This window comes from Anabrus simplex, chromosome 7 (assembly GCF_040414725.1).
Source record: "Anabrus simplex isolate iqAnaSimp1 chromosome 7, ASM4041472v1, whole genome shotgun sequence".
NCBI lineage: Eukaryota > Metazoa > Arthropoda > Insecta > Orthoptera > Tettigoniidae > Anabrus > Anabrus simplex.
The window spans coordinates 32,940,463-32,960,280 of NC_090271.1; the positions used below are offsets into that span (position 1 = coordinate 32,940,463).

At 40.6% G+C, this 19,818-nt stretch overlaps 1 protein-coding gene across 1 annotated transcript in view; it reads left to right on the forward strand.

The window, feature by feature from the left end:
* Window positions 1-19,818, forward strand: part of LOC136877673 (dynein axonemal heavy chain 8) — a 353,345-nt gene that overhangs the window by 252,293 nt on the left and 81,234 nt on the right. Inside the window, exon 22 of the mRNA XM_068228699.1 lies at window positions 19,296-19,691. Coding sequence (XP_068084800.1) covers window positions 19,296-19,691 — 396 coding nt within the window. The remainder of the gene's footprint in view (window positions 1-19,295; window positions 19,692-19,818) is intronic.

Genomic DNA, 19,818 nt, shown 5'->3' on the forward strand with positions numbered 1-19,818 from the left:
TTATTATTATAAAGAAACTATATCTTTGTTCGGCTCAGTAAAATAGAGAATGACAGCTGTTGGAAAACCCTATAGGCTTGGCTGTATCATTCGGTTCTCACGTCTTCCTGATCCCAGAAAGAACCCTTGTTTACTATGTTCTGGTTTATATCAAAGAGTGTGGGGAATGACTCCAGAATAAAACTTTGTTTTGGGTGTTCTGGCAAATGCCAGAGAGTGTGAGAAATATTCCACCCCCATGTAAGAATATGCGAAGACTGCTCGTTAAAATTCTGCACGTGATTGTTTGATTGCTTCCCTTGTTTTGCAAGGGTGCCACGTGCAAACTGGGGAGGTTGACATTATATTCAAGCTAGCATCATGGATTCTTGTCTTGGTCCTCCATGGGCTGGACGTGTCTGTTCCAAACTTTTGTGCTCCAAAGGGGAGTCTGGCCTGATGGGAATAAAATAAATTTTATTTTTGTTATCATGTCTTAAATTAACTTGTTTATCTTGCAGGAATTGTCAGGGGCAGTCTCGCATCTTTGATGATTTAATTTAGTTGAAATAGTACACTGTACAGTGACACATTTTTTATTTGGGATCAGGTAACTTTACCATGTAAATTATAATCTGCAAGTAATGCCATTTTATTTTCCTTTGTTGCCTGTCTCAGTACAATGGGACTAACGCACTGAACTAAAGGAATCATCAATTCTGAAGTAGGTTTTTTGTTTACATGGTCTTGTCTTGAGAATCCACTTGATCTCTGTTAGTGTACTTGTGTTTTCTAATTTGCTACTGTTTGACCGTTGTTTCTAAAATTTCAAGTTTCTTTGGCATCACTTTTAAACCTGACTGCATTTATTGGGTGCACGGAACATCGGGTTCTGAGGGCATGACCACCCAAGTGCCTGTGTGTACTCCCACAGTGAAATAGTTCATTCAAGAATTTTATATGTCACAAATTTATGTATTTTAACACTGGACAGAGTGGCGTGGCATTACATTAGTAAGCGAATAAGCTTTGACGCAAGTGCGAAAATAGGTATAACTTGAAAACAATGTTCTCTAACCCATGGGTAACTAATGCAGATATCGAACTTGAATTATGATGATGATGATAATGATGATTATGATTATTATTATTATTATTATTATTGTTGTTGTTGTTGTTGTTGTTTTACGATCGTGATTGTTGTTATTATTATTTTACGATTGTTTTCATTATTATTATTATTATTACTTGTATGTATAGCTATGAAGTGTACATCCATTTAGTATTACTGTTATTACTATTTACATAGTGAATGATTGAGAAGATTCTGTACATTAATTCTTTGTATTGGATGCTCTGGAAAATTCAAGAAGGTAGTTTCTTTTGTAACAAATCTTTCTGGAAATCTGGCCAAATATATATAAGGAGACGATCTTGATGGTGAAGTCAGTTACTGTTGAGTAACTGAAGTTGTTGATTGGAAGTTATTCTCGTGTTGACATGCAGTAATTGCAGTCCCCATATTGAAGTGACATGCTTGACACAGTCATCTGTTGTATTTGTGTTTCAATGTTGCCATCTCGATGTGTAGCGATAGGAAGTTGTCTTTCATTGTCTTTAAGTGGCGGTTTGTGATGTGAATGTTTTGTTTTTGACAACAGTGATTAAGGTTAGGTGTGTGTTTTGTAAATACCAGTACGTGTGAATAAATTAATTGTACCAACTGATAGCATTTCATGTGCTTCTGTGTGGATATGTTAGCTTGAGCGAAGCTTTTAAAAGTAGGAAGATAAAGCTTGAACTTAAGAGGACAGATTGGGGCAAATATTCATTTATAGGATGAGGAGTACAGGATTGGAATAATTTATCAAGGGGAAATATTTAAATTGATGCTTTCACAGCCAATACTTGTAGACAGGATGATAAGCTTTCAGACTTTTGTCATGTCAGAAAATAAGGCAAAATTCTTTACATTTAGCAGAGAAATTTGTTCTGCATCTTCAGAAGAAAATCTCATCCCTGCATGACTAAGACTTTATTAATAATGAATGTTTGAATTTAACCTTTTCACTGCCATATTATGATGACCAGGCAAACCCTCTGGGCCGTGTTTTTTAAATTTTAAAAAAAGGAAGAAGCACTTTTTAGAGTTCATTTTTTACTGATACTATTAATGGAATGCATATCGTCCCCTTAGCCCCGCAGCCTGATAAGGGGTCGGGGATGAAGTGAGATTATATTTTACAGCATATTTTTATAACTGGATGGCTTTCCTGATGCTAACCTCAGTTGAGAAGATTATGAATATGAAATAAATGATAGTGAATAAACCTGTGTAAGGAAGTGGAAGGAATCGTCTGTGCCTTATGAATAGAAACTGTCCTGGCATTTGCTTGGGAGTGCAAAAGGGAAATCACAAAAAAGATTTCTCAGGACAGCTGACAGTCGGGTTCAAACCCACTCGCCTGCCGAATGCACAGCTTGGCTCCATAGCGGTAGCATGTTAACGTACACTGATACTCTGTTCAGTGATACTATTATTGAAATATTATATAAAATCATTGATACAAGAACTGGTATTATCAAAATCATAGACATTTGAGAAAAAATAATTTATCTGAGGAGGGGGGTGACAATTCTGCATGAGATTCATCATTACTACTTTGTCTCGCACTTTCTTGTAGTTCAGTATCGCCACCTAGATATTCTCCATCTTCATTATCAAAATATAACTCTCCAGAAACACTATTTATGAGGGAACATTCAATTTCTTCGTCAACAAGAGATAAATGTCTACTGAAAGTTAAAAATAATTCAAAAATCAATTCACTGACTAGAATTCAAAAAGATGACAATGAACAATGATTAAGAATTTAAAACAATCAGTGGATCTGACCCACAATGCTCCCCCTTCCCAGAAACTATCTTAAAACAACCAGTCTATAAGGATGTGGAGATCGTCCTTGTCTTCCCTTCCTACACTGACCTGTCATTGCGTTGATTCTATTATTTGTTCCGTTACATACTCCTGTCTTTATATTACTTGATTTCCCATGTTTCTTCCTTTCCAGTAATTACAATGAGAGAGTTAACATGGAGCTACAGGAAGAGGTGATGAAGACATCATGAAAGCACATAAGAATGACAACCTCCACATATTCATACACTGTCTACTTCACATATATGCAGTGGCGTACACTGAACTCCAGCTACCCCAGCACTGTTGGGGCAAAGAATTTTGTATTTTCATTTTTATTCCTTAGAAAGATCCCAGCTCTCTCTATAACACGTTCCCTTTACCGCAGTCCAGGTCTCTCCAGCGAGCTGGGTTACTTTACCGGCACAAAACCAGTTCAGGTCTCTTGAGTGAGCTGGGTTCCTTTGCTGGTGCGAAAGGGAGGTACCCCAGTGAAATTCAAGTTGCTTGGATGGCCGTGTGTTTTAAGCCTCCTATTCTTGGAGAGGTAGGGTGATAGCTGTTGGCCTCGCTCGAGATTCACAACGTCTTATGGCAGGGGAGTAGCTAGCTTGGGTAAATGTTAGTTGTATAATAGCTAACACTTGTAGTGTTTACTGCCACACATCAGAGGCTACAAGATAAAATAGTATAGCCACTTACACATAGTCTTGCTAATAATAAAGCCATTTTATGAAATCAATTACAATAAAAATATTTATTTTCTTTTTGGATTTCGGCATGCATGAAGTTTTTGGGAACAATTCATTGATGGCACCGGTAGAGGATGATTTTGATACACCTGAATAAAATTAGGTTGCCCAGCAAAAACACAGAGCCAAGCACAAAGTATAAAAATTTTGTATTTGGTTGCTTTGTATGAGTGGGTTTGCTTGTAATGGTGGTATATTGTGAATTTTTGTAGCATTCTTCTTGGATTTAAAGTGAAGTTTTTGCAAGTTCTCTGGCATTCTTAGTGAATATAACAGTGGTATATATCGTGAGGAAATTTTCTCTCATTGTCGTTGCTGTACCTATGCTCAGGAAGCAAGTGAAACTGTAAAACTTTGGTGATGGTAAAATATCTGCCAAATTTTGCTCATTCAGTTTAGGTTAGGCTTTTTAAGTTAAAAAAGCAAAAAGTTAATCTCAGGATATTTCTGTGAAAACCATGACTATACTATTATGAAGCATCAGCAGGTGAAACTTTAAGTAAAATATTGTGCTTTTTTTGCTTTATATCACACTGACACAGATAGGTCTTATGGCAATGAAGTAAAATATTTAAAATTTGCTGTAGCTTCAGTTACAATGGTGCCGTCACTGCTGTGAATACCAATCTGGAAATATGTGCAAGTATGTGGTTGAAAATATTCTAATTCAAGTGAATTATAATTTCATAAGTTCTTTAATACCTAAATTGTTTTAGTCATTGTCTGATCTCCACAGCAGGTGTCCACAAGATCCCGTGCAGCTGCAGCCAGGTGTACATAGGCACTCCAAAACGCAGCATCACCACACAATTGAAGGAGCACAACAGACAGCCAGCTGGAATAAGCACATAGATCATCAGTCACTGAACACTCGCTGCTAGCAGGCCATGACAGTACAGCGACACTAAAGTAATGTCAACTACTGTGTCTTATCACACCCTGCTACGGAAGGAAGCTATTGAAATCCTGAAGCACACCAACAGCTTCAACTGTAAGGAGGAATCTGAACAGGTGAACAAAGCCTGGTTTCCGGTCGTGAAAGCCTCATATCCTGAAGGACACGATGGCCGAGGCAGAACAGAAAAAGCAACGGGTGATCAGTTTCCTGTCCCCGCCAAGGCAGGTCAATGCAAGTGTAATAGACTAAGATAACTTGAAAACAATATTCTTTAACCTATGGCTCCTTACTGCTTCAACCATTGGCCAAAGAACAGCCAATCAGCAACCGCCCTTCCAGCATGGTGGACCAGTAGGCGAGCAGCGCACTGTAGCCTGCCTGAGGTGGAATGACAACACCACTTCATTCCACTGAGAGCTTCATTGCTATCGAAGACAGTCGGAACCCTTGACAATTCCGAACGCAGTCTTCAGTAGAACGTCCGGAAAGTCACATGCTCCTGGACCACGGCCTACAAGCCCGGAAAACACTGATATTGTAGCGCCGGCTGTGAAAGCCTCAATTGCTATACTGTCTGGTCTGTTTGCTCAGTATATTCCCACTTAGTTATCAAGTGAGTTTACAATGTAATAATGTCAGGAGAGTGGCGGGGCTGTGATTGTATTTTTTTCTCAAGTTTTGCAGGTGGAGTAATGAATGAGTTTGCCGCCTACCCCTGCATATATGGTATAGGCACTCTCCTCATCAGTCCCCAACAAGCCCGTGTCTGCTTCCCAGTTTCATGAAACGGAGGGCTTCAACACCCACTAACGGGCCATTTCAACAGAGATTATTCAGATGCAGATCATACAATATTTCTAGGATTTGTTTATTTTGTAACGTGTTTGTTTAGTGTCTCAGTTCACAACTTACAAAAGTTTGATGCAAGTGTAATAGACTATGATAACTTGAAAACAATATTCTTTAACCAATGGGTAAATAATGCCAATATCGAGCTTGACTTCTTCTTCTTCTTCTTCTTCTGCTTAATATTATTATTATTATTATTATTATTATTATTATTATTATTATTATTATTATTATTATTATTATTATTACATGTGAGGTATGGCTATGAATTGTTTTACATCTATTATTATTATTATTATTATTATTATTATTATTATTATTATTATTATTATTATTATTATTATTATTATTATTATTATTATTATTATAATAATTGGGTAAGAACTTTATTTGGTATAATCATGATAGTATTATTTGGGAGGTTATGTCAGGAAACATCTGCTTTATATATACAGTTGAACCTGACTTATACATATATCAAGGGGAAGAGGAAAAACAACTTGTAACACAGAATTACGTAGATATCAGACTTACGCAGTACATCACATATTTACTGAAAAACCAATGGAATAGACCTACATGTGTAAATCCTTTCAAATAATAAATACATTAAGACAGAAAATATTATTTTGAACTTGGTCCAGCCTTAAAGAAATCAGATAGTTTGGCTTGTTTCACTTTTCTTGCATTAAGAGTATAAACCTCCTTTTGCAAACTTAGTAATGAATTCACAGCATTTTCACTGCAACTTTTCACACTGATGTAACGCATACGCCCCTACACACATCGATTGCACTTAACACTTCACTCAGTTTAGGTGTTTCAAGATACAAGTCGTTATTTCCGTCTCCAGTGTCACTATCACTTGTAGCTGGTCCATCACCACCGCGTTGTTGGCATACATCAGCAGTAATCTCTTCATCCAGTAGTTCTCCACATACAGATAGATTATCATCGAAATGCACAAAAGTATCGAATTCCACACCCTCCAGCAGCATTAGCCCATTGCCAGACAAAACTTCGTCCCCATAATCAGCATTAGAGGCAGCCTCTTCTAGTAAGACACTAGCTTTGCGGAAAAATTTGCTGATTGTGGAGGATGACACCTGCTTCCAGGCAGCTGAAATAATGTCCATGGCTTGTAACAAATTAATGGAGAGAGGTTAATTTCCTGCATCACTCAGTGTTATTAAATGTTGAACCAGAATTTTTCTATAATGCACTTTGATTTTACAATGATGCCCAAATCAAGCGGTTGTAGAACAATGGTACAGTTAGAAGGGAAAAATTCCACTCAGACATTGTCCAGAATTTGAGGTGGATGTGCTGCAAATCGATCCATAAGAAGAAGGAGTTTCTTCTGTTTCTTTTTCATTTTAACATCAAGTTTTTTCAACTACTGTTCCATTAGAAGCATAGTCATCCAAGAATTTATGTTGGATTCATATTCCATAGGTTTTGTTTTCGCACCCTTAAAACACTTTGGATTCTTTGATTTTCCTATCACAATTGGAGGAAGTTTGTCAGATCCATCTGCATTGGTGGCGAAAAGTACTGTTACACGAATTTTACTTTTTTCCCTCCATGGTATGAGTCACCTTTTTCAGCTAATGTTTTATTAGGAAGGAGATTGTAGAATAGGCCAGTCTCATCACAATTGTAGATGTTTGGAGGCTCTTAATCGCTTACGAAACCAGCAGAACCTCTTCTTTCCAGTGTTGCACCATGACGTCATCCACAGATTTTAAGTCACCTCAAATTGTTCTCCCTGTGAATCAATGACGATTTTTAAATCCTTACATCCATCCTGATGAAGCCTTGAAATCAGCAGTGATACTCATCATTTAACTAAATCTATCGCCTTTGCCTTCAGCATGTCTCCACTAATTGGTAGAGCTACAACCTGCTTTTGCTGGAACCGTGTGAAAAGTGCTTTCTCCAAATCTACGTACCTTCCTTCTTTCTGACGACTGCACTTTGCTGATTTAGAGACCAGTTTTGAGAACTCATCCAAAATTGCGTTTCTTTTACTGATGACTGTACATAGCATGATATAAGCAATCCCTAAATCTGAAGCAATTTCAGTTTTTGTTTTTATGTGAATTAGCATCCACTTCTCGTATAAATTTTATTTTTTCATCTAGGGTATAACCTCTCCTTTTTCTGTTTTCCATGGCTAATCAAAAGCAACTGAATGACAAAACTACTGTTCAACAGTAAACACCAGATATCGGCACCGTGGACATTTTACTTCTGCGTTGTTCCTACGAAAGAAATTCTCATATTCAAACACATTTACTATATGTTCTTTTGTTTCTGCACCAAACCGCCCACTTTGCTTGTAATGTACCTTAATCTTTGGTGGTGGGTCAAAAACAACCAAGGTAGAGCAGGAGCAAGGGGACTCGCTCGGTTGGCCTTTGTTGAGCCGCCAGTAAGTAAAGGTCAACAATGTCACTTGGCGAAATTCTTTGTGTTCTGTTTCAGCACCGAAACCCAACCGCTCTACTCTCGCCTACGCTGACAAAGAGGAATCTTCGTAAACACAGCACTTTCTTTTTTTTTAAAAGCACGTGCTCATTACAATTATGCAAAACTCTGGCATATTTCACTGACACTTAAAACGTATAACAGCGAATTACGTATAAACAGATTACGTATATATAAGGTTTAATTAACACCCTTTTAAATTACAATTTACCGGGACCTAAAGGAAATTATGTACAAATATGAATTACGTAGAACAGAGTTACGTATAAAGCAGGTTCAACTGTATTAGTATGAGTTTATCTAATCTAAGAACATGTAATTAATAGTATATAATTTATTATTACCTATATACACTGAAGAAAATGGAAATTGCAACACCCAAAAAGAGTGGTGCTACATTGCTGCAATTGGACATGCAGGACAAGTGTTTGGTTGTGCTTCGATGATTACACTTTCAGGTCCCTCAGACCACAAGTTTGGACAACAATCAATACAGGATGTGCCCACCACGAGCTGCAATACATTGATGAATTCGTCGAGGCATGGAGTCAACAAGGCCCTGGATCGCTTCCTGAGGAATTGTGGCCCATGCTTGTTGCACTGCATGGGTCAGTTGTCCCAGAGTTTTGGGTGGCTGAGGACGGTTGGCCAGTTGTCGAACCATCATGTCACACACATGTTCAATAGGACTGAGGTCCGGGGATCTGGCGGGCCATTCTAAGGTTGTGATGTCGTAGAGAGCTTCTCTGGAGATGTGTGCAGTGTGAACCCAGGCATTGTCCTGCTGAAACATCCCATTAGCAATGTTTGCCATCATAATGACAACCATTGGATTGAGTACCCTACCAACGTACTGTCGAGCAGTCATAGTGCCCTCAACAAGCACTAATTGTGATTTCACATTAAAGCCAATAGCTCCCCAGACCATAATGCTTGGTGTTGGCCCTGTGTGCCTCTTGACAACAAGATCTGGGCGGCCCCTCTCCCCGGTACGTCGGCACACACGATTCCGGTGATCACTGCGGGCAAGACAGAAGCGCGATTCTTCACTAAAGACGACCCTATGCCATTCGTTGACCCATGTTGATCTTTCTCGACACCAGGCCAGCCTTACACGTCGCTGTTGTGGGGCCAATGGAACACCTTCTGCAGGGACACAGGCTCGTAAGCCAGCTGCACGCAGGCGATTACCAACTGTTTGTTGTGTAACGTGGGGTGCCACGGCTGCTCTAATTTGTGCCGCTGTTGCATGGGGTTCCATCCGCCATCCGAATGATGCGGCGATCCTCTCTCACAGTTGTCCGTCGCGCTGGGCCTGTGCCAGGTCTACGAGTGTCGGTACCTTCATTTGACCACTGCTGCCATACACGTTGTACCGTAGATGCCTGTTGGCCAACATGTGCTGCGACAGTCCTTAGCAATAATCCAGCCTCACGCAGCCCAATTATCCGAGCCCTCTCAAACGGCGACAGTTGTTGATAGCGTGCTCTTCTCTGTCATCGAGGCATGTTTGACGGGGAACACTTCACTGCACAGACTGCAAGTCAACTACGCTACACCAGAGTCCATATACTGGAGTTGATTCCTCTGTGACCAATCACGTGGGGAGACCTGTAGCAACAATCCAATGGGTCTGAAACTTTGATCGTTTACATACCTATATGGCATCGTTCCATATCTTGAAAATCAACACAAACGACCAATGCCTTCATGTTGTTCGATTTTATTGTGCAGCACACTGTAATAGTCTAGAACAATGCATTGTGAGACTTGAATTATGTAGAAACTTCCTTACATTATAACTTGAATTTATGAGAAAATATGTTGTGTAATATCCTTCTTGAAACCTGGCCAGGCAACATATATAAAGAGACAGTCTCGATGGTGGAGTTGGGTTATTGTTTAACAGGAGTTGTTTTGATGAGACTTGTGAGGAAGTCGTATTAGCGATGTGGTTGAAGTCAAGTATGTGAATTGGTTTTGTTGGGTTGGTAGTTGACATGCATTTCCTGCAGTCTCTTCTTATTCTTTTATAGTAGTGTTTTGTTTCATGATAATTAGTGCATGTGTAAATGGAATCTGTGTAATAATTTGTAAATAAACTAGTGTACGCAACTGACAGCATTTTGTGTGCATCTTTGTGAATATATCAACTGGTGACCATGACAAGGACGTAAGAATTTATGAGTGAATACGAGTGTAAGCTTGAGATAGATCAAAATGCAAGTGATACTAGAAAACATGTCCGTACAACAACTCAAAAGAGACAAACTCACCAAGAGGAATCTTCCAACGAACGGCAAGAGGAAATCACTGCAGACGTGGTTACGAGAAGATCTCTTTGAAAAAGGCGAAGATCCCGAAAAGGTTTTTTTTTCTTTTTGAGGTTGGCGAAGCATTGGAAGATGAGGTAAATCTTACCAAAAAGTGTTCTAAATTAACAAACATGATACAGATACTCAATTCCACCTTAACAGACCAAATTTCGAAAGTAAACGAGAACATTTTAGACGAAATTCCTCGAGCTAATACACTTTTAACCCGACAAATATCACAAGTGTATATGCAGGTTTACAAAGTAGAACAGGGCCTACAATCGAAAATTTCAACTGTAGATGCTAAAATTTCATCCCAAATTAGCAACGCCACCAATCAATAAACACAGCAGATATCGAACATCAGGTCAAAACTGGAACAGGTTGAGCAGATCCATAGCTAGGTAAGCCAGCTGGAAAGGGAGATCTCGAACCTCAAGGAGGAGGTGGAAACCCAAGTTTCTGGCATAAAACAACAGGTTGAGGGGAGAATTTCTACCGTTGAGGGAAATTTTGGGAGCCGTATTTCTGCCGTTGAAGGATGGTTAGAAAACCAGATTTTGACCATCAAGGGAGGTATGCAGGATATAAGAAAGGGCATTCTTCACACAGTAGAAGGTAGGTTTACTCAAACAGGACCTATCACCATGCCTCTAAACCCCTCGAACCTTCTGGAAGAGAACCCGACTAGCTTCATTGAGGGATTGGTCAGTCTACTAGGACGGACTAATCTACCGGGGGACATCTTTGTTCAACTCATCACACCGCAGTTAAAGGGGCAAGCCACTACTTGATGGAATAACTTGAAGGGCTTAAATTTAAACTGGGCGGACTTCAAGACGGAATTCCTTGTTAGGTTCAATTTTGAAAGGGTGAAGAGCTGTGAAAAGGAAGCTACTGACTGAGGCACAACCCACCGGCATGAGAGCTAGCACATTCGTTCTACAGAAGTACCACCTCTTCAAGCATCTGCACCTAAAAGGAAGCGAGAACGAGATCTTACCAGACATCACAGAGCTATACCACGATAAGATTCGACCCCTAGTGAAAGTATCACAACCAAGATCCTTTGATGATCTACGTAGAATCATCGCCCAGTTGAAAGAGGAATGCAAGAGCAAAGCTATGGAAGAGACCAGCTCAGTTAGGAAGTGCTACCAGTGTGGAAAAACGGGACACCTGAAGGACAAGTACCTAACCTTGATGTCGGAAAACTAGGTCCGGCCCATTCTGGATTAGAGGGGATGGGACCGGGAAAAGGAATGCTCCTCAAGGCACAACAGACAAGCAACCCTGGTTAAGTAGGAGAGGGATTGGTCAGAATGTGTGCAAAACAGGCCAACCTCACGCAGCTATCATCTTGAGGATGGACAACGAGAATTTTTCAGCCATACTCAACAGCCAAGCAAGCCATTCATTTGTCAATGGGGCTGTTGCTGGATTACTACCACTTACAAAGTCTCACCATCTCAGAAGAGTAGTGGGAGCAGCAGACGGGGTAACCTATTCCATCCAAGGACAGACTAACCTAACCGCTAAATGCATGGATCTGCTTATTGTAATTGACGTTGCAGTGATTCAGAACCTCATACCTGATATCATGTTAGGTCATGACTTCCTGATGAAATACAAGGTGATCCTAGACTATGCAGCTCATGAAGTCTTTCTGGGGAAAGACAGACGTCTGAGGGTCGCCTGCCATGATGGAAATATCTGGACTCGCAAGGATGCGGAAGTCGACGTAGACCTGGGAGATATCCTGTCAACGCATCTTCAACCGAGTGAAGAAAAGGAGCTGAGACACATCTTAAAGAACTTTCCAGAAGTCATCACCAATGAAATAGGATGGACTACTACTAAATGCAGCACTTCCTTGCCCATCAAGCAACGTCCATATCCAACCTGGATAAGCACAACTTCGTCATCCAGAAGATTCAAGAGATGGAAGGGCAAGGTCTCATAGAACCCTCTACATCCTGTTGGGCTTCACCTATTGTCCTTCCAAAAAAAGAAGAATTGGGGGTATCGACAGTGTGTGGACTTCCGCAGGTTGAACGAGAAGGCTGTTAGTGATGCCTACCCCATACCTGACCTGAAAGACTTGCTGAAACAAGTGGATCTAGGATTTACAGCACGTTGGATCTTAACTCTGAATACTGGCAAGTGGAGGTCAAGGAAAGTTCTAGACCACTGACCACCTTCATGATACCGAGAGGATTGTACCAATTTAGAGTAAAGCTTTTTGGATTGAAGAATGCTACTGCAACATTCATACTACTGATGGATAAGGTATTGTCAGGACATGCTGGAGATTTCTGCTAAGTGTATCTCAATGACATTTTAATTCACAGCAAGAATTTTCAAGTACACTTTTTACATCTGAGGAAAGTGCTGGAACGACTGAAGATTCATGGACTGGCTTGCCAACTGGAGAAGTGCCACTTTGCCCAGTCCCGCGTAGAATATCTTGGCCATGTCCTAACAGCTGAAGGCTTAGAAAGGCAACCGGAGAAGAATCGAACTATCGAAGAAGCTGAGAGCCCGCGGACCAAGTGACAAGTACGTCAGTTCCTTGGCTTGTGTGGATGGTTTAGCAGCTTCATGCCACACTTTGAAGAGAAGGCAGTACCACTCACCGACCTAATCCGTAACAACCGCTCGTTATGATGGACCAGCAAGGAAGAGGCATTCTAAGGCATTAAAGCTGTGATATGCAATGCTCCCGGTCTAGCCCATCCTGACCCTCAACGGAAGATGTTCCTGCAGACGTATGCCAGCGACTCCAACCTAGGAGCAGTGTTATTCCATTAGAAGAGTGACGGTAAAAGGAAAATCATAGAGTATGCCAGCAAAAAGCTATCTCCCACTGAACAGCGCTACTGTACCGCCGAGAAGGAAGCCTTACCCGTGGTGTGGGCCATGGGCGAATTCAGAGGCTACTTGGTGGGAAGAAAGTTCCAGCTCTACACTGATAACGCTGCTCTCAAATTGTTGAACTCTGTCTCTGGCTCAAAATCTAAATTGATGCAATGGGCTCTGTTAATCACAGAATTTTATTGGGATGTGTGTCACATCCCAGGATTGACAAACATAGGAGCAGACAGTTTATCTAGGCATCCGGCGATGGAACCTGAAGCTAGGAGCTCCATTGTTGAGAGGGAGTTCCCACAAAAACACCAGAGCGAGTCCAAGGAACCTGTCCTTTTGACCATCAAGAAGGAACTTGATCTCGAAGTAATTAAACAATAGCAAGAACAAGAAAAGCCCTGTAGGACCCTGATGCAGTGTATTAGGAGGCAGGACACCGGTAGCCGACTTGTCCCGAGGGAATTCAAGATGTGCTACAAAAACTTCCGGATTGTGAGAGGACTCTTAATGGTACAGATCACACCTCTCTGACACACTTGCAGTAGTGCTGATCCCTAGACAGCACAACAGCGGACATCCTCGAGAAGTTCCACGACAGCACGGAAGCCGTACATCCAGGAGGTGAAGAGTCATATCATTCTGTCCGATGAAGATTCTTCTGGGTCAACATGCGGAAAGACATCCTGGACTATGTGAAGGGGTGCTACATCTGCGCCTGCACCAAGGCAAGCAACAGGAAGGCAGATTCCAGTCAGCGAGGAAGACAGCCGCTACGCCTTTGGGAGGTTATAGCCCTGGACTTGATGGGTCCTTACCCTAGAGCACCACGGGGTAAAACAGGACTCCTAGTAATCACCAACCTATTTGTAAGATGGTTTGAGGCCTTTCTGATACCAGAAGCCACACTTAGACACATCGCCAGCCTTCTACAAGATGAGGTATTCAGCTGCTACGGTTTTCCACGGTGTATTCTGTCAGACAATGGGAGTCAGTTCACGTCAAGGAAGTGGCAGCAAATGATGACAGAATGGGATGTGGAGCACTGGACCACTCCTATCTACAACCCAAGGGCCAATCCAATGGAATGATGGAACCAGGTGCTAAAAAGTATGATATGGGTCCACCTAGTAGGAAAAGAATATCGACTGTAGGACCATCAGATACTGCAGTCACTGTTTGCCCTGCGACAATGCATCAACCGTGTCACTGGCTATTCCCCAGTGGAGCTGTTCCTTGGTTGACAACTATACGGCACCGGGGATTGGGAGATTCGTCCACCACCCACTTCTGGTCAAGATGATGCAGCTGTTTCCCTAGCAGAGTGGCAGCAGCAGCAGGAGGAGAAGCAAGCTTTGGCTGAGAACAGATCCCTTACCGAGGCCAAGGCTCAAGATGTCGAAGAGACTCAGATCTTCCTACCAGGCCAACAAGTACAGCGATGTAACCACCCAGTCAGTAATAAGATTGGAGGGTTTCACGCAGGTCTCGCACCTAAGTGGGTTTGTCCCGTCGAGGTGGATAATCAGCTGGGCCATGGGGACTACTTACTAAAGACCAACCCTCCTGTCAGGATCTATGCATCAGAGTTGTGGCGACCCAACCGCTGTGCATACAGGGTAAGCCTGGTACTGTCACGGGTCCACCTGGAGGAGAGGCTACAAATGACACTGCACAACCTGGTCATCATGAGGAGAACGCAATGACTATCATCGAGGAAGAGGCTGGCAGCGAGGCAAAACTGACCTCTGACACGGCACAACCCAGTCAAGATGAGGAGAGCACATCCAGCGGCGTCGAGGAAGAGAGAAGGTACAATGTACGACTTAGGCAAAGTCGTTGCAAGAGACTATAGTCATATTATTTCAGTAAGACAACGTAATATATAAACGCTTTATATTTAATAGGTTCTTTTTTTTTTTTAGTTTTATCATAGATAAGTTTGTTAGTGGCAAACCCCATAAGTGTAAGTTCCAGAACAATGTTACCAATTTAACCTTGTAAGAATATTCATAGCTGAAGATGTTCAAAATATGAACGAAACATGTCCTATGTTTTAACAATTAAGCAGTAAAATAAGGATGAGATCCTAATTTTATAATTGCTTTTAATGTACTGAATAGGTGGAAATCAAAGTTTTATTGTTCTCCTAGGCAAAGTCGGCGAGTGTGATAGACTGTTGAAATTGTTTCAAGTTATAGGGGGAATATCGACGCAAGTGTAATAGACTAAGCTAACTTGAAAACAATATTCTTTAACCCATGGGTAAATAATGCCAATATTGAGCTCAAATTATTATTATTATTATTATTATTATTATTATTATTATTATTATTATTATTATTATTATTATTATTATTATTATTATTATTATTATTATTATTATTATTTCTTGTGAAGTACAGTATAGCTATGAAGTTGTTTACATCTGTTATTATTATTGTTATTTACATAATTGTGTACAAAATTTATTTGGTATGATCATGATCATATTATTTGTGAGGTTATGTCAGGAAACATCTGCTGTATATATATTAATATGAGTTTATTTAATGTAAGAACATGTAATTAATAGTATATAATTTATTATTAACTGTATATTATATTATGTACTGTATAATCCACTTGCAATATTGTGCAGCACACTGTAATAGTCTAGAACAATGCACTGTGCGACTCAAATTATGTAGAAACTTCCTTACATTATTAACTAGGCTATTAGGCACTCTAGAATTTACGAGAAAATATGTTGTATAATATCCTTCTAGAAGCCTGGCCGGGCAACATATATAAAGAGACAGTCTCGATGGTGGAGTATAACAGGAGTTGTTTTGATGAGATTTGTGTGGAAGTTGTATTAGCCATGTGGTTGAAGTCAAGTATGTGAATTGGTTTTGTTGGGTTGGTAGTTGACATGCATTTGCTGCAGTCTCTTCTTATCCTTTCATAGGAGTGTTTTGTTTCATGATGGCAGTTCATTAGTGCGTGTGTAAATAGAATTTGTGTAATAATATGTAAATAAACTAGTGTACGCAACTGACAGCATTTTGTGTGCGTCTTTGTGAATACATCCAGTTCTTGTTAATAGAATATAGGACTGGCTCAGTTTTTCATTGTTTGATCTGCTGTTAGTGCCAGGCTCAGCTTCTGTAATAATTCTGATAATTTGTTTGTGTACAACAAGAATTTAGGAGATACGAAGCATGACTTTTAAGTAAGAACTGTTTTTAAATATGGCTGCTGTAGCGCTTCCGTCGTTCAGAGCATGCACGCTCAGTATGTACATCTGTATTCTAGCCACAAACGCCACTGCGGAAGCATTCGCCCGTATTAAAGTTTGTTTGTGCGTATTGAAAATGCCTCTGACAATTAACGGTCCCGCCGAGTGTGAAGTACACTCTGCGATTCGTTTTCTAAATGGAAAAGGTGTGAAAGGTGTCAAAATTCATTGGCAGATTGGTGAAGTATATGGATAACACACTATGAGCGAAGGACTGATAAGAAAATGGGTTAGAGCATTTAAAGAAGGCTGTATAGTACACGAACCTTTTCTTGATACCAAATTTTTCGGGGGTGAGGAGTAAGGAGGGAGCTCTTCCAGTTCCGGTTATACTGCCAACTGAATGGAGATGAAATCTGAATTGAATCGATAATATGATCGATCAATATGAATTTTCTAAACTTTTATTAACCTATGCCAAAATCTGTGTCACACACACATTATATAACATTTCATGATGCGAATCTTATTCCTAGCATGAATTCTATAGTTTGGCTTTGCTGTCTAAATAACAACAGTACTAGTACGTAAAGTGTACACCAGATATCTCATGGCGATGCATAAGCCATTCATAGTTTATGTTTCAAGGGTTGCCAATACGAATGTCGAAGATAACTGAGGCCTACCGATTCAGCACTAGGGAGCTACTGTAAGGTATCAAGAAAATGTTCGCGTACTATACTAATGACCATGACGAGAAGCGTAGTTGGCAACCGTCTGTCATTACTGAAGATTTGGTGCAAAAAGTTGATGCAAAGTTTTTTTTTTTTTTTTTTTTTTTTTTGCTAGGGGCTTTACGTCGCACCGACACAGATGAGTCTTATGGCGACGATGGGATAGGATAGGTCTAGGAGTTGGAAGGAAGTGGCCGTGGCCTTAATTAAGGTACAGCCCCAGCATTTGCCTGGTGTGAAAATGGGAAACCACGGAAAACCATCTTCAGGGCTTCCGACAGTGGGATTCGAACCCACCTGTCTCCCGGATGCAAGCTCACAGCCCCGCGCCTCGACGTGCACCGCCAACTCGCCCGGTGATGCAAAGTTTTGAGAAAACAGGCGCTTTATCATTTCGTCATTAAGTTATGAGTTGCCTGAAATTTCAAGGAGTGTTCTTATGAAATTGTGTCAGGACACTTAGATTATTGGAAGTTGTGTTCATGCAATCCTAAACAAATAGCATGGCATGGTCACAAGGGGGATTCTTTGGCTTCACGACAATACGCTACCCTACAACAACTAATCGAACCCGAGACATCATCGCTTCAATGAGTTGGGGACAATTTGATCATCCTCTGTATAGTCATGACCTAGTGTCTAGTGACTAATACTTCTTCCTGCACTTGAAAAAGCATTTGGGAGGTCAGCGCCACAACGATGATGACCTCAAAATGACCGCACGGCATTGGCTGGCACATCAGGTGTCAGATTTCTACGAGGATTGAATTCAGAAGCTTGTTTCATGATATGACATATCATCATCATCATCATCAGTTTTCCACTCCAGTTGCCCGGGTGTGATTTACGAGCTCTCTCCACTTCTGTCTGTCCATGTACCACTCTTCTCTCAAGACGACATCCCAGCTGACTCCTCTTGTTGGCCAATCCATTTCAAACGGGCCCTTGTCACTTTTTCATTCAGGGATGGGTACACGCCAGCTTCCTCCCTTATTCTTTCATTCCGTACCCTGTCCCTTTTTGTCTTTTGTACCATAGTTCGTAGGAACTTCATTTCTGCGGCTTGTAGTTTGCTATCCACTTGTTGGGTTGTTGTGCAGGTTTCTAGGCCATATGTTATTATGGGGGTGAAGTATGATTGGAATAGAATCTGCTTTGATCTTAAGGGAACTTGTTCGTTCCAGAGAAGGTTCCGAACTTGATGGTAAAACTGAGCTGATTTTTGAATGCGGTTGTTAATCTCGGGCTGTATTCTGTTATCACTTGAAATTATGCACCCAAGATATTTATATTGGTCTACTGTTTCCAGCTGTGTACCTTCCAGCATTATTTTTCCTTTCTTCTTGTGCCTGTTGACAGACATAGTAACAGTTTTCGATTTATTTATTGTTAATCCGTGTGCTTTCAAATGTTCATTCCAAGTGTTCAGCCTCTCTTGGACTTTCTTCTCTGTATTTCCCCAAATTACTACATCATCTGCAAATGCAAATGCAATGATGTCCATATTGTTCTTCTGCTTAATTTCTTTCTAAACTTCATCCATGACAGTGATAAAAAGTAAGGGTGAAAGTGTACTGCCTTGTTGCACTCCTTTAGTGGTTTGGAACCAATCAGAATTACCGTTTCCTATCTGTACGCAACTGCAGCAGTCTTCGTAAAGCATTTTAACTTTCTGGATAAGCCCTTTGGGTACATTTTCCTTTCTTAAGCATTCCCATATAGTCTTCTATAGTATTCTAAGTGCAAATATGAGATCGGTAGTTGATCAGTGTTCTCTGAATCCATATTGTTCTTCCTGTAGTTGTGGTTCTATTATTTTCCTTAGCCTTTTTTCAAGTATTTTCTCAAATATTTTCAAACCATGAGACAATGAAGTGATCCCTCTATAATTGCTACATTTCTTCTGGCTTCCTTTTTTGAAGAGAGGTATTATTATTCCCTTTTTCCAATAATCTGGGACTTTCCTATCCTTCCATATTGCATTAATTACTCTATGAAGCCACTGTATTCCTATTGCACCAGTTGCTTTGATCATATCTGCACTGACTTCATCAAATCCTGTTGATCTTTCTTTGGGCATACTATTAAGGGCAGTCTCTACTTCCTTCCATGTTGGCTTGGAACTTATTTTGAGAAATAGTTTATGGTACAGGCTTACATGTTTAAAAAAAAAAAATTGTTTAAAAATTTTCATTAATTTATTTTCTATATCAAAATGTACTTACTTTAAAAAATACTCCTCGTACCTTCTTCAAGTGGTGACTTGACTGTTGCAGGTGTCTCACAATGACAAGCCCTGGAAGATTTGGTTTGACAAGGAAGCTCCTGAAGAAGAAGTAATCCCTGATGGCTATAATAATGCCCTAGATGTATTCCGGCGTCTCTTGATGGTACGTTCATGGTGCCCGGATCGTACTCTGAGTCAGTCTCGCAAGTATGTGGGAGATTCGCTGGGGTTGAGATATAACGACCCTGTGGTGACCAATTTAGAAGCCATGCTGGAAGAATCTCGACCACTCACTCCAATGGTTTGTTTCCTAAGTATGGGCAGTGACCCTACTCCTATGATTGAGGCCTTGGCCAAGAAGCTTGGCTATGAATGTCGTGCGATATCCATGGGGCAGGGACAGGAAGTGCATGCACGCAAACTACTGTCCATGGCAATGACTCAGGTGAGCCCACATACTTCTTCCATACCAACACAAGTATCTTCCATTTTAATAATTGAATTCCTTGTATTTCTATTTTACAACTTGAGAAACCAACGCTACTTAGTATTCTTTGTTAGTGAGTTTAATA